Source organism: Puntigrus tetrazona, chromosome 5 (assembly GCF_018831695.1).
Source record: "Puntigrus tetrazona isolate hp1 chromosome 5, ASM1883169v1, whole genome shotgun sequence".
Classification (NCBI taxonomy): Eukaryota; Metazoa; Chordata; class Actinopteri; order Cypriniformes; family Cyprinidae; genus Puntigrus; species Puntigrus tetrazona.
Genome location: NC_056703.1, coordinates 22,871,244 through 22,882,980, shown reverse-complemented (window position 1 = coordinate 22,882,980; position 11,737 = coordinate 22,871,244). Strand labels below are relative to the sequence as shown.

Here is an 11,737-nt window from a genome sequence, read left to right as displayed (position 1 = left end):
TTCAGGAAATAACGCCAATGCCCAACGCTGCTGTCTCCCAGCTGATAAACCCTTACAGAGACGTACACAGGAAAGACTCACTTCAAAGTACAAAACACTTTATTGTCGAGGAGATGTGTACAAGTACATACCACTTATTTAAAAAAAAAAGTTTATACAAAAATGTCTTAACGTCCTTCTGAATATGTGAGGTTTGGGTCAAATACTACATTTTAAAAGGAGTCTAAGGAGATGCTATTTGGCTCTTTTGTAGTTTCAATGAACGTCATAAAAGTGATCATCTGTTGGCCATTGAGGACTGTTTTTGGTCAGAAACTGAAATGGTTCTTGATGTCCTTGATCTGCTTCATCATGCCAGCGATGTGCTCTCCCCTGCAGGACAGAAGAAAGCCATTCAGGATCGCAGGACTAACACAAGTTACATTTTATATATGGTCATCCCTTAATTATTGCAAAATCAAGAAAACTTGTGTAACAAAGATGATCGAAATCTTTTTTGCATGAAAAAGAGTCTTTTCCGTAACAGGGCAAGTCCATGTTTAACAGTAACATTAGTTTTTTGAGTAACAGGGATGAATCTCGTCTAAATGTTACTTTTTTTTGCATAACTGTAACAGGGATTTGTTTCTTGTTTTTTTTGTGTAACAGCAATAAGGATGAGTCCATGTATAACAGTTTTTGCATAGCAGGGTTGAGCCTTTCACGCAACAGTAACGGGGATTTGTTGACTTTATTACAAAAGATAAACCTTTTATGTAACAGTTTTTGTATTTTTTACGTAACAGCAACATTATGGTAACTAGTTCTGACTTTCGGAGCTTCGAGTACGTGTGAAGTGAACGCAGGCGGTAACTACGTACTGTTCTTTCAGCACCCCCTGGACACACTTCCTCTGGTGGGCGTTGAGTGTGAGACTGGAGCGAGCCGGAGATGCTCCTGTATTCATCTGCTTCTTCTGATATTCCTTTTTCATGTTCACCTGAGAACACATTACAGCACACGGTGACACTGGGGAAATGACATACATCCGCTCTGCTTACGGCAACAGAGGAACGCTGCCAAAACAAACCAGGATACGCGGCGAAGCAGAGTAAATATCACACTACACACTGCATTACAACAGACCTGCTTAATGCCGTTGTCAAGGTGACGCAGCTGATCGTGGATGGTTTGCAGTTCTTTCCTCATGTCCTTCTCGCTGTCTGACAGCACAGGAAGTTGACTCCGCAGACTTCCCAAAACCTGTTTTACTCTATACACACACACACACTCAAGTGTTTGCATCGTGATTACAATAAATACAATCAGAAATTTCAACACTCTATTTCAACTCATTTCAAAGAAAGTTGAACCTGTTCATGATGGCTTCCTGACGGTACTTGGCATCTTCATATTTATCAGCCAGACGCTCCGCGGCCTCTCTCAGGCTTTTTCTACAACACACCATCACATTTACCATTTTTAGTAGAGGCACATACAGCTATAAACCACAGTGCTAATGACTCTTCTGTGCTTAGCCCACGCATATATTTCTAATGTCTTTAACACTCAATAATAACATGAGGTTTTGCTTTCTATTTGTAGTACATTTAGTTTGACTTAGTGGCTCGTTGCCTTTTGGACGCACTCGTGGTCCATTGGATAGAGAGTCGGACCTGTAACCCAAAGGTCACAAGTTCAAGTCCCTGGCAGGTATTGTATTCAGGGGGAGTACATGTCCAGCGCTCTCTCCATCAATACTACGAATAAGGTTCAAGGCACCCCTGACTTCTCCAGGGGGTATGTTTACTTTTGATGGGTTAAATGCAGAGCACAAATTCCAAGTATGGGTCACTATACTTGGCTACAAGTCACTCTACTGTTCCGGCAGAGCTGAGGGTCACCTGTCCTCTCTACAAAGAGCAAGATCCTCCAGCTGCTTATTCTTCTGGCCGGTCAGGAGCTTTACTCTGAAACGGAGAAAGTCATCAAATAAATGATGGACTGCAACTATTTCAAACTAAACAAGAAATGACGATTAGGCTGTTCATGTGGAATATTTTTATACTCAACATGAGCAAATATGAATGCATTACGCAAACGTTTGTTTTTACAGCTTTATCTTGTACCTTCTCTGCATTTCTTCATGCGCCAGGCCCAGTTTGAGGATGTACTCCTCTCTGAACACCTGTGTGGCTCTGCTCAACAGCTGCAGACATTCTGGAGGAGGAGGAGACGAGTCCTTGTCACCTGCCCTGAAACACACACAAAAGAATACAGCTTCAATAAAGTTCACAAAACGTCCATTCAGAATGAGAAACATTCGTACCGATGCAACATAAGTGCTTAAGCTGGTTCAAGACTGTCTTCCAGCCCTAATGGGTAAGACCAGGATGATCTAGCAGGTCTAAACTAGGTTTTCCAACTGATAGTCCAGGTGGTCAATCATTCAAACGTTTTTAAAACTTATAAGCAGTTAGGTTTTACCTCAGCATTAATGGATTGGTTGAGCTGCGCGCCAGGATGTTGCGAATATGCTGTTCGAAAGAGTCTTCGGCCAATCCACGCAGAGGAGAGCTCCCTGACCCCGCCCCTGGATGAGAGCAGAGCAACGGAGGGGACGGAGCACGAATAGAGCTTCTACACAGACATATCAAAAGAAATAAACAAGAAACAAACTAATTAATGTAACATTTCCAATTATTTAACAACACATTTACATGTTCTCTGGTGTTGGTAATACTACTACTAATAATTATTGTCATGATTATTAATAGGTTTCAACTAATTATGAAATAAGACAAATACAACGCTAATTAGCTTCCCATAAACTAACAAATCCTCTCAGTCCCTTCAGAATCCCTTCATCTGGGAAACCCTGCCCCTAACAAATAGTGTGCTTGTCACATACAGCAGAGGGAGCAGGAGACACTCGTAGGCACTCGTGATGCAGATCATGGTGGCTCCCAGGGACAGGTCTGACACGATCCAAAACCCACGAACAGGAGCCGGCAAACTGAAAGAGACAGATAAGACGAGGGGGGAATTTAAATAAGCACCAGTAATCTACAGCGCTTACTCATCGTCCCTTAAGGTTTGCTTAAACATCTGCAAATTGGGCTTTTGTTTCACAATCGCTTCTGGTGCCACGGCACTGATGTTAACATGCTGTGAGTGTTCTTCTACCTATTAGCGAGAGGTCTGGTGCACAGGATGTGCTCCACAATACAGCGCTGCTCTGCCGCCAGCTCCTGCAGACTGTCTTTATCCTCCTCGTCTGTCATAACAAAATACAGCTCTTAAAACAACGGAACTTGTAAATGTATTAAAATCTGGCAAATAAAGGATGTACTCACCAGACTCCAGAAACTTGTGCAGTTTTTTGAACCAGGTGAGTCCTACGCTGTGTACACCGGCCTCGTGTGTGCAGTGGTACCTGTGCTGACACAGAGGGTCTGAAACAAAGGCTTTTGATATAAATTAATAGTAACGACAGTTTAAATATTACAAGACATTACACAAAATAATTGTTCTTTTAACAAAACCCCCCAAAAAACTAATTTTGCACTGACATATTAACCAGCACAACTCACTTTAACATTGATAATGACAAGAAATGCTACCAGAAAATCAGCATATTAGAATGATTTCATGTGACACTAATGTCTAAAGTAATGGCTGCTGAAAATGCAGCTTCGCATCACAGTACAATTACTTTTGAAGTCATTTTAAAATGTTCACACTGCTGTTCAACGTAGTATCAGTATCATTCATAAATACTGTTTCTTTTAATACGCAAGTGATCAAAAAGTTAAGACATATATATATATATATATACACATACATACATATGTATATATGTATAACATCAGCCTTCACTCTAGTAAGCTTGGAAAAGCAAGGATACATGAACGTGTTTGTCTGAAAGAAGAAAGTCATGGATGGTTGAGGGTGAGTAAAATATGCCATAACAAAATTTTTGGGCGAACTATTCCTTTTATGAAATCAAATAGTCATTTATAACTTCACAAGTGTATTTACTTTAACCGATAACAAATTTAATGCACCTCTAGAGAACAGTATGCATTAATCATTTCTTGCACTTCAAACACTTTTTTTGGCCAAAGTATGCCAAAATTCCTGAAACTCCTGATTTCTAAATGCTAGCCAACTATTACCCATCGCACCTCGCAGAGCAGGAGCTCTTTCAAATATTTTTAGCGTTCACAGGAAATCTACCAACAGCCAAGCAGAATTTTGCTAAACACTAATGCTTACTTGCAAACCCAGAAAGCATGCAACAACATTATGTGGTATCAAAATGCACATTTATGGCATACTACCACATACCCAAAAGCAATTTGACTCTCGTCCCCGGTGAATTACGTATCATTAGGTCGTAACATAAGTATTTAAATTATGATGTGGCCTCTGTGTGAGGCGAGTGCTGGAGTGACCTCCTGACCTCTGTGTAATCTGATTAGGCAGGTGAAATCCGACTCGGTAATCTCCTCCTCCTCGCCAGCAGCCAGTTTGAGCGTCAGTTCCAGCTCCACACACTCAAACACATAAAGCGAAGGCACCGTCTCTGAGCCTCTGGACCATCTCTCTACAGCCTGAACGCACAGAAACACGGGGGCTCAGCATCTCTCACACTAAATCAGATGCATTTTTAAGATGTATTGAATGAATTCCGTCCATCTTACTCCGCCATCCTCCTCTTCCTCTGCCTCCAGCACCACACAGTGGTACAGCATTCCTGATTCAGTGGCAATAACCAGGATGTTTGGCACACAAGGCAGGCAGAGCACAGCACAGGCATCATAGCCATAATTATCTTCTGCTGCAGGGTACATGGGTAATGGGCCCATCGGCTTCCCTAAATTACTGACACTAAGAGAAAGACTGAAGATAAATGGGGCAGATATCTCACAGGCATCGCATTAAGAAATCATTATTGTGACAAGGAACTAAAAAAAAAGATTAGAAAAACATCTGTTTGTATCCACAATAAATGCGCTCAAACAAATTCAAGGCAACTGGCAACATAAAAATATTCTTTAAAAATGTATATATATAATTTACATATTTTACACATTTTACTCCACATCTCATTACTGTAATGTGCCCAGACGTAATATTTATTTATTAAAATTCCTATTAGTCTCAAAATCAGCACAAAAAAAAACTATAATAGAGCTATGCAGCAAAGTCATGGTGCAATATTTGTTACAATATAAATTTGATATAATAGCTGTTTATTAAAAATGTCTTAGCACTGCCTGACAAAAAAAAGATACAGGAACAGCTGTATTGATAACCGTATCGACAAGATGAGACAATACATACTCGTATTAATCTACTGAGCACAGGCCTTTACTATAATAATCTATATTTTTAAAATACATATTTATTTTACTGTGAATATACACATTATATGATTTTCTCACATCAATGTAAAGCAAAACTAATGGATGTTTTCATAACTAATTAAAAAAGTCTTAAAAAAAACATAAGTATATATGTTCAATATAAGCAGAACTAATTTATACTTCTAGTATAATATATCTATCTATCTATTTTTATATATATCTATATATATCTATTTTTATATATATATTTATTTATTTATTTATTTTTATTATGAGTATTGTCAACACATCACAACAGGGTCCAAGACATGTTTGTTACCTGTGTGCCAGAGAAATATAGCTGAGAAACGTCTCTCCATTCCCATACAGTATGTACAGTGGATACACCAGCAGCTCGGCCTTCATACGCAGACCCCTCAGACGCGGAGAATCTGCCAGCGGCCCGAAGTCAAACGCCACGGCCGTCTCACCCAGAGATGCTGCATAGGAACGCCTATGAAAGCGTTCACTTCTTTAGTACAACATTGCAAGTTATTTTTGTCCATAATATATCTGTTAATCTATATCTTCATGCCTAATTTTTAGTTCCAAGCAGAATACTATCTAGCAATACTATATAATCAAATGCATAATCTAGCACTGCCAAATTACGGTTTGAAAGAAAACCGTTAAACTCACCCTCTTCCATGAACAATGCTTTCCTCGTCTACCTGAGACACGGATAAAACTTTGGCAGGGGACTGTGGCTCCTTAAGATTATAAAATCTGGAGGAAAAAAATGTTTTACAACCTAATACAATCATAAAAATAATTTTAGCGGAGGGACCTAAACCTCTCAGGTTTCATTAAAAAAATACCTTAATTTTGTGTTAACCAAAGTCTTATGAATTTGATGAGCAAACAACTGTTTATGACAAAACAAAGTTGTCTTTTTAAGTAACCTATATCTTTAAAACGTCTGTTTGTTCCAGATATACCTGATGGTGTTGTCTGAGGTCAGTAGAACCAGATGAGGCTCCTCAGTTTCACTGGGATACCAGGCAGCCTGTCGGAGTGTCACAGAGGCAGAACTGGTGAAGAAACGTTCAGCCACAGGAATCGTTCTGTGAACAAGAAAACGCGTGAGGAACCTGACGGGCAGCACGGAGAAATAGCGCGGCTCTCTTAAACGTGAGGCGTAACGTTACTCACTTGCAGTTGATCTGGATGCGTCCGCCCTCGAACTCTGACCTCTTGCCCCAGCGCTGAGGCAGCTCCAGTATAGTCGCTCCACGCTGACCGATGAGAGCCACATGATACTGCGTCGGGCTGACCAGCACCTGACACACCTCAAACAGCGGCGGGTTGATGCACAGCAGAGTCTGCGGAGGGTTGCGGACACACAGTCAGCGAAATAACTACACCCGGCAGACTCTATCTAAACACACTAACCTGGTATTTAGAAGTGTCCGTGTCGCCGTCCGTGTTCAACTGTCGCAGGTTTGTGGTGTAAAACACGCTCTCAACACTATCCCATACGAATAAGTCACCGTTCAGACAAAACGTAAGGTTCTTTGTTATTCTTTTGCTTGTCCCCTGAGGCTCTAAATGAAGCCTTTCTTTTAGTTTAATGAAGATATCGTGGTTTTTTAGCGCGTCCCTCCAGCGATCTCCCGCGAACGACGCCATGTTGTTCTGTGTTGTCACAGAATAAAGTCGTCAGAGAAATCCACCAATAGGATCACGCTACACGACTGGACCTTCGCTGTTGCATCGCGGGATTTGTAGTTTGCGTTAAGTTCACTTTAGCCCGAAAAACAAACGCACAGTAAAAAGCTGTTCAGATATTTTGCACGTATTAAATTAAAACAATCCCAACCGTTTAATACTGATTATAATAATACAAACCATTATATAATGAATAGCCTATGTGACATATATAACATGAAATATGTATTTTAAAATTAGATCAATGATTTAATATATATTTTAATATTTTTTAGTTCATTTAACAATACCAGCATTAAAATTTTTGCTTAACATTTTTTAAATATTTAGATTTTTTTAAGACATATTTACGTTGAGCTGGTAAAATAGCATGGAAATTCTATTCCACCATTGTGTACTGCAACATAGCCATACTACATAAAGTCATTTTGTTATATTTATTTAATAATTTATAAACATTCTTGTTGTTTGCCGTTTTCTAAAAGCATCCTTCACAAGGTAAAGACCATTCTGTAATTTGTTTTTTTTTAATATTGACTGAGTAAGGCGATGTCAGAGATTCAAATCACAGTGAAATAATGGTTAATGCTTGTTATATCATATTATATTCTGAGATTTTAGCCTGAATTTTACAGACGACTGTTGCTGTTTTTGTTTGTTTTTTCTTAATACATTTATTTCAATTTGTCTTTGCTTTTTTTTTTTTTTTTTTTTTTTTTTTGAAGCTTTAGGCTAAACTGTTTTTATTTTTATTTTCCTTTAAGGAATATTTATTAACATCAAGTTCTTTGCATGCAGAATCGTCTTACATCTCCGCCTCGCGCGCGCTCGCGAGCCGTGTCTTTCGCATCGCGTCCGTGCCGCGGCGTGGCGCCTCCTAGCGGCGGGACGCGGAACCGGAGGAGCCTGTAAACGTGTGCCACAGTCTCTCCGCGCATTGTCTTCGCAAACAGTCAGTCCCCGGAGCGCCTTCACGCCGTCGAGAGCAGCTCCGGCACCACTCCCGTGTTCGCGTACGTTTGGCGCCGAGCGCGAGCAAAATGGAAGTTAAATGGCTGGCAAACGGAGTTGTTTAGTGCGCCTCACGGGGACGAGAATGTCCCAGAAAAGGGACGTGAACTCTTACCCAGATGGGTACAGGGTCCTCAATAGCGGTGAACTACGGGAGCTCCTACAAGATGAAGAAAAAATGAATCAGATCGTGCGACTCAGTGAAAAGGTATTTCTTTCGTTCACACGCACACAGTTTAGACCGTTAGCAGGCTGTTTCTTTGCACGCTTTAAATTTTTCTCTCGTCAGCTGTCGTACTTGTCATTTGAGCAAACCGCGCGGTGGATTATCCCGTTCACGTATATCGTGTGGTTTGTGTAGCGTGTTATATGCATTACACGCCATCGCATACATCGCGCGCCGCAGACCATTGCGCTGCAGGCGTGCTACAAAGACTCGGGCACTTGATATAAAAAAAAGAAAAGAAAAAAAAATCATGTTTCGTACAGGCGTTATTTCTCAAGGGGATCTTCTCCCGAATATTTACTGTCGCATTAAAGTTTTTGCGTTAAAAGTAAACGACTGTTTCAGTAATGCGCTGCTTTACGTGTTAACACGGTTCCCCGTCGCGGCTCGGCCCGTTGGGTTGCGGACACACAGTCAGCGAAATAACTACACCCGGCAGACTCTATCTAAACACACTAACCTGGTATTTAGAAGTGTCCGTGTCGCCGTCCGTGTTCAACTGTCGCAGGTTTGTGGTGTAAAACACGCTCTCAACACTATCCCATACGAATAAGTCACCGTTCAGACAAAACGTAAGGTTCTTTGTTATTCTTTTGCTTGTCCCCTGAGGCTCTAAATGAAGCCTTTCTTTTAGTTTAATGAAGATATCGTGGTTTTTTAGCGCGTCCCTCCAGCGATCTCCCGCGAACGACGCCATGTTGTTCTGTGTTGTCACAGAATAAAGTCGTCAGAGAAATCCACCAATAGGATCACGCTACACGACTGGACCTTCGCTGTTGCATCGCGGGATTTGTAGTTTGCGTTAAGTTCACTTTAGCCCGAAAAACAAACGCACAGTAAAAAGCTGTTCAGATATTTTGCACGTATTAAATTAAAACAATCCCAACCGTTTAATACTGATTATAATAATACAAACCATTATATAATGAATAGCCTATGTGACATATATAACATGAAATATGTATTTTAAAATTAGATCAATGATTTAATATATATTTTAATATTTTTTAGTTCATTTAACAATACCAGCATTAAAATTTTTGCTTAACATTTTTAAATATTTAGATTTTTTAAGACATATTTACGTTGAGCTGGTAAAATAGCATGGAAATTCTATTCCACCATTGTGTACTGCAACATAGCCATACTACATAAAGTCATTTTGTTATATTTATTTAATAATTTATAAACATTCTTGTTGTTTGCCGTTTTCTAAAAGCATCCTTCACAAGGTAAAGACCATTCTGTAATTTGTTTTTTTAATATTGACTGAGTAAGGCGATGTCAGAGATTCAAATCACAGTGAAATAATGGTTAATGCTTGTTATATCATATTATATTCTGAGATTTTAGCCTGAATTTTACAGACGACTGTTGCTGTTTTTGTTTGTTTTTTCTTAATACATTTATTTCAATTTGTCTTTTTTTTTTTTTTTTTTTTTTTTTTTGAAGCTTTAGGCTAAACTGTTTTTATTTTTATTTTCCTTTAAGGAATATTTATTAACATCAAGTTCTTTGCATGCAGAATCGTCTTACATCTCCGCCTCGCGCGCGCTCGCGAGCCGTGTCTTTCGCATCGCGTCCGTGCCGCGGCGTGGCGCCTCCTAGCGGCGGGACGCGGAACCGGAGGAGCCTGTAAACGTGTGCCACAGTCTCTCCGCGCATTGTCTTCGCAAACAGTCAGTCCCCGGAGCGCCTTCACGCCGTCGAGAGCAGCTCCGGCACCACTCCCGTGTTCGCGTACGTTTGGCGCCGAGCGCGAGCAAAATGGAAGTTAAATGGCTGGCAAACGGAGTTGTTTAGTGCGCCTCACGGGGACGAGAATGTCCCAGAAAAGGGACGTGAACTCTTACCCAGATGGGTACAGGGTCCTCAATAGCGGTGAACTACGGGAGCTCCTACAAGATGAAGAAAAAATGAATCAGATCGTGCGACTCAGTGAAAAGGTATTTCTTCCGTTCACACGCACACAGTTTAGACCGTTAGCAGGCTGTTTCTTTGCACGCTTTATATTTTTCTCTCGTCAGCTGTCGTACTTGTCATTTGAGCAAACCGCGCGGAGGATTATCCCGTTCACGTATATCGTGTGGTTTGTGTAGCGTGTTATATGCATTACACGCCATCGCATACATCGCGCGCCGCAGACCATTGCGCTGCAGGCGTGCTACAAAGACTCGGGCACTTGATATAAAAAAAAGAAAAGAAAAAAAAATCATGTTTCGTACAGGCGTTATTTCTCAAGGGGATCTTCTCCCGAATATTTACTGTCGCATTAAAGTTTTTGCGTTAAAAGTAAACGACTGTTTCAGTAATGCGCTGCTTTACGTGTTAACACGGTTCCCCGTCGCGGCTCGGCCCGCGAACAGAAGTATTGACAAAAACGCAATTTTTCCTCCCCTTGATATTAAAAACCAGTTTTAATACGCAAGTCTGTGGAGTGCTTCGTTCTGATTGGTCAGTCGCAGTGCAATATTGTAATGCATTACGCGCAGGCTTACTGCTTAATTGCGTATTTCAGTGTCGTGTAAAAAAACAACAGATTAAAGTGATTAATTATACATACATATTGTTATATTGTTAATTTATTTGCCCTCTCTCCGTTTCTATTTTTTTGTGTGTTAAATGTAATGGATTGCTTTTGTTAGCTGAAGCTTTAGACTAAATTTAATCTTAAATATTTTAAAAAAATTTGTATGTTTATGGTCCATTTATTTGTATCATGCATAGCTGCCCCCTCCCCCATATAGTCACAATAATGAGCAGCTCACTGTACATCAGCTCTTAAATATCATTCATTGCATTTGAAGCCGTTATTTTAAGTCTTCTTTGTGTTCGTTTCTTATAAATGCATTTGAAATGGGTTTTTTTATGGTTGTAATATTTTTTGGCTCACCTCGTTTAGGCTGTGCAATCGCCCTCTCGGATTATTGTGTATCGAAACGGGGAGGTTATTTGAGAGCTCTTAAGGTGCATCATTCATTTTCAGCTTAGTTTCTCATTTGGGACAGATCCGGTGTCACCGTAGACCGGGATTTATGACATTTGAGACTTAAATTGCTGTAGCCTGATACCAGATCTCTGCGTGCCTACAGGAAGCCCGAGCATGTTATCTGAAATGCAAGGATAAATATGTTTGCACTGGGTCATAAAAACAAACCTCAGTCTTCATAAAACGTGATATATACACATCATATACGGTACATTATACTCGTAACTTGAAGGAATGGTTTTTTATATCTTGTTAAACTCGATGCCCTGGCTGCTCTTTTAAAGCATCAGTGAAAGTGAAGCGAAGAGGGCCGAGGACGTCAAGCTTACTAAAATGACTAAAATTGCACCAATCGCGCAAAGTCTGTAGAGGAGGAACGGAGATCAAATTTAAGCAAGTATTCTGAAAATCTCATGCTTGCACATGTTCAGACTTGCATCACAATAGCTCACA

The 11,737-nt window shown here is 40.2% G+C and overlaps 2 protein-coding genes across 6 annotated transcripts in view; one reads left to right on the top strand and one right to left on the bottom strand.

Annotated features, from left to right (window-relative positions):
- Window positions 1–81: 81 nt before the first annotated feature.
- Window positions 82–9,970, bottom strand: nup88 (nucleoporin 88). 4 transcript variants are annotated; one of them, XM_043239965.1, is made up of 18 exons: window positions 9,832–9,970; window positions 8,756–9,106; window positions 6,543–6,712; window positions 6,329–6,454; window positions 6,030–6,116; window positions 5,671–5,844; window positions 4,686–4,884; window positions 4,445–4,595; window positions 3,336–3,434; window positions 3,166–3,256; window positions 2,891–2,995; window positions 2,467–2,619; window positions 2,109–2,234; window positions 1,884–1,949; window positions 1,353–1,433; window positions 1,126–1,252; window positions 861–979; window positions 82–372 (listed from the first exon to the last, which is right to left on the bottom strand). In XM_043239965.1, exons 2-18 carry the CDS (start codon window positions 8,990–8,992, stop codon window positions 309–311), a joined length of 2,175 nt encoding a protein of 724 aa, XP_043095900.1. In that variant the 5' UTR covers window positions 8,993–9,106; window positions 9,832–9,970; the 3' UTR covers window positions 82–308. The 4 variants fall into 4 exon arrangements, with proteins under 4 accessions (XP_043095900.1, XP_043095899.1, XP_043095901.1 ...); XM_043239964.1 differs by lacking the exon at window positions 9,832–9,970 and having other exon boundaries at window positions 8,756–9,333; XM_043239966.1 differs by lacking the exons at window positions 8,756–9,106; window positions 9,832–9,970 and adding an exon at window positions 6,783–7,165 and having other exon boundaries at window positions 4,686–4,872.
- The window catches only part of vps37d (VPS37D subunit of ESCRT-I), a 30,126-nt gene continuing 26,498 nt past the window's right edge, over window positions 8,110–11,737 (top strand). Inside the window, exon 1 of one of the 2 annotated variants that reach the window (XM_043239969.1) lies at window positions 8,110–8,277. In XM_043239969.1, the coding sequence (XP_043095904.1) occupies window positions 8,110–8,277 (168 nt within the window). Of the gene's footprint in view, window positions 8,278–10,069; window positions 10,242–11,737 lie in introns of those variants that run through there. The other variant, XM_043239968.1, reaches the window with a different exon arrangement.

Excerpts from the sequence above, each read along its gene's own strand:
- nup88 (XM_043239965.1), bottom strand. The coding sequence starts at position 8,992 with ATGGCGTCGTTCGCGGGAGATCGCTGGAGGGACGCGCTAAAAAACCAC. Across the intron at positions 2,996-3,165 it reads ACCAGACCTCTCGCTAATAG|TTTGCCGGCTCCTGTTCGTG; the intron begins GTAGAAGAACAC and ends TGTCTCTTTCAG. Across the intron at positions 2,235-2,466 it reads ACCAATCCATTAATGCTGAG|GGCAGGTGACAAGGACTCGT; the intron begins GTAAAACCTAAC and ends TGTGTGTTTCAG.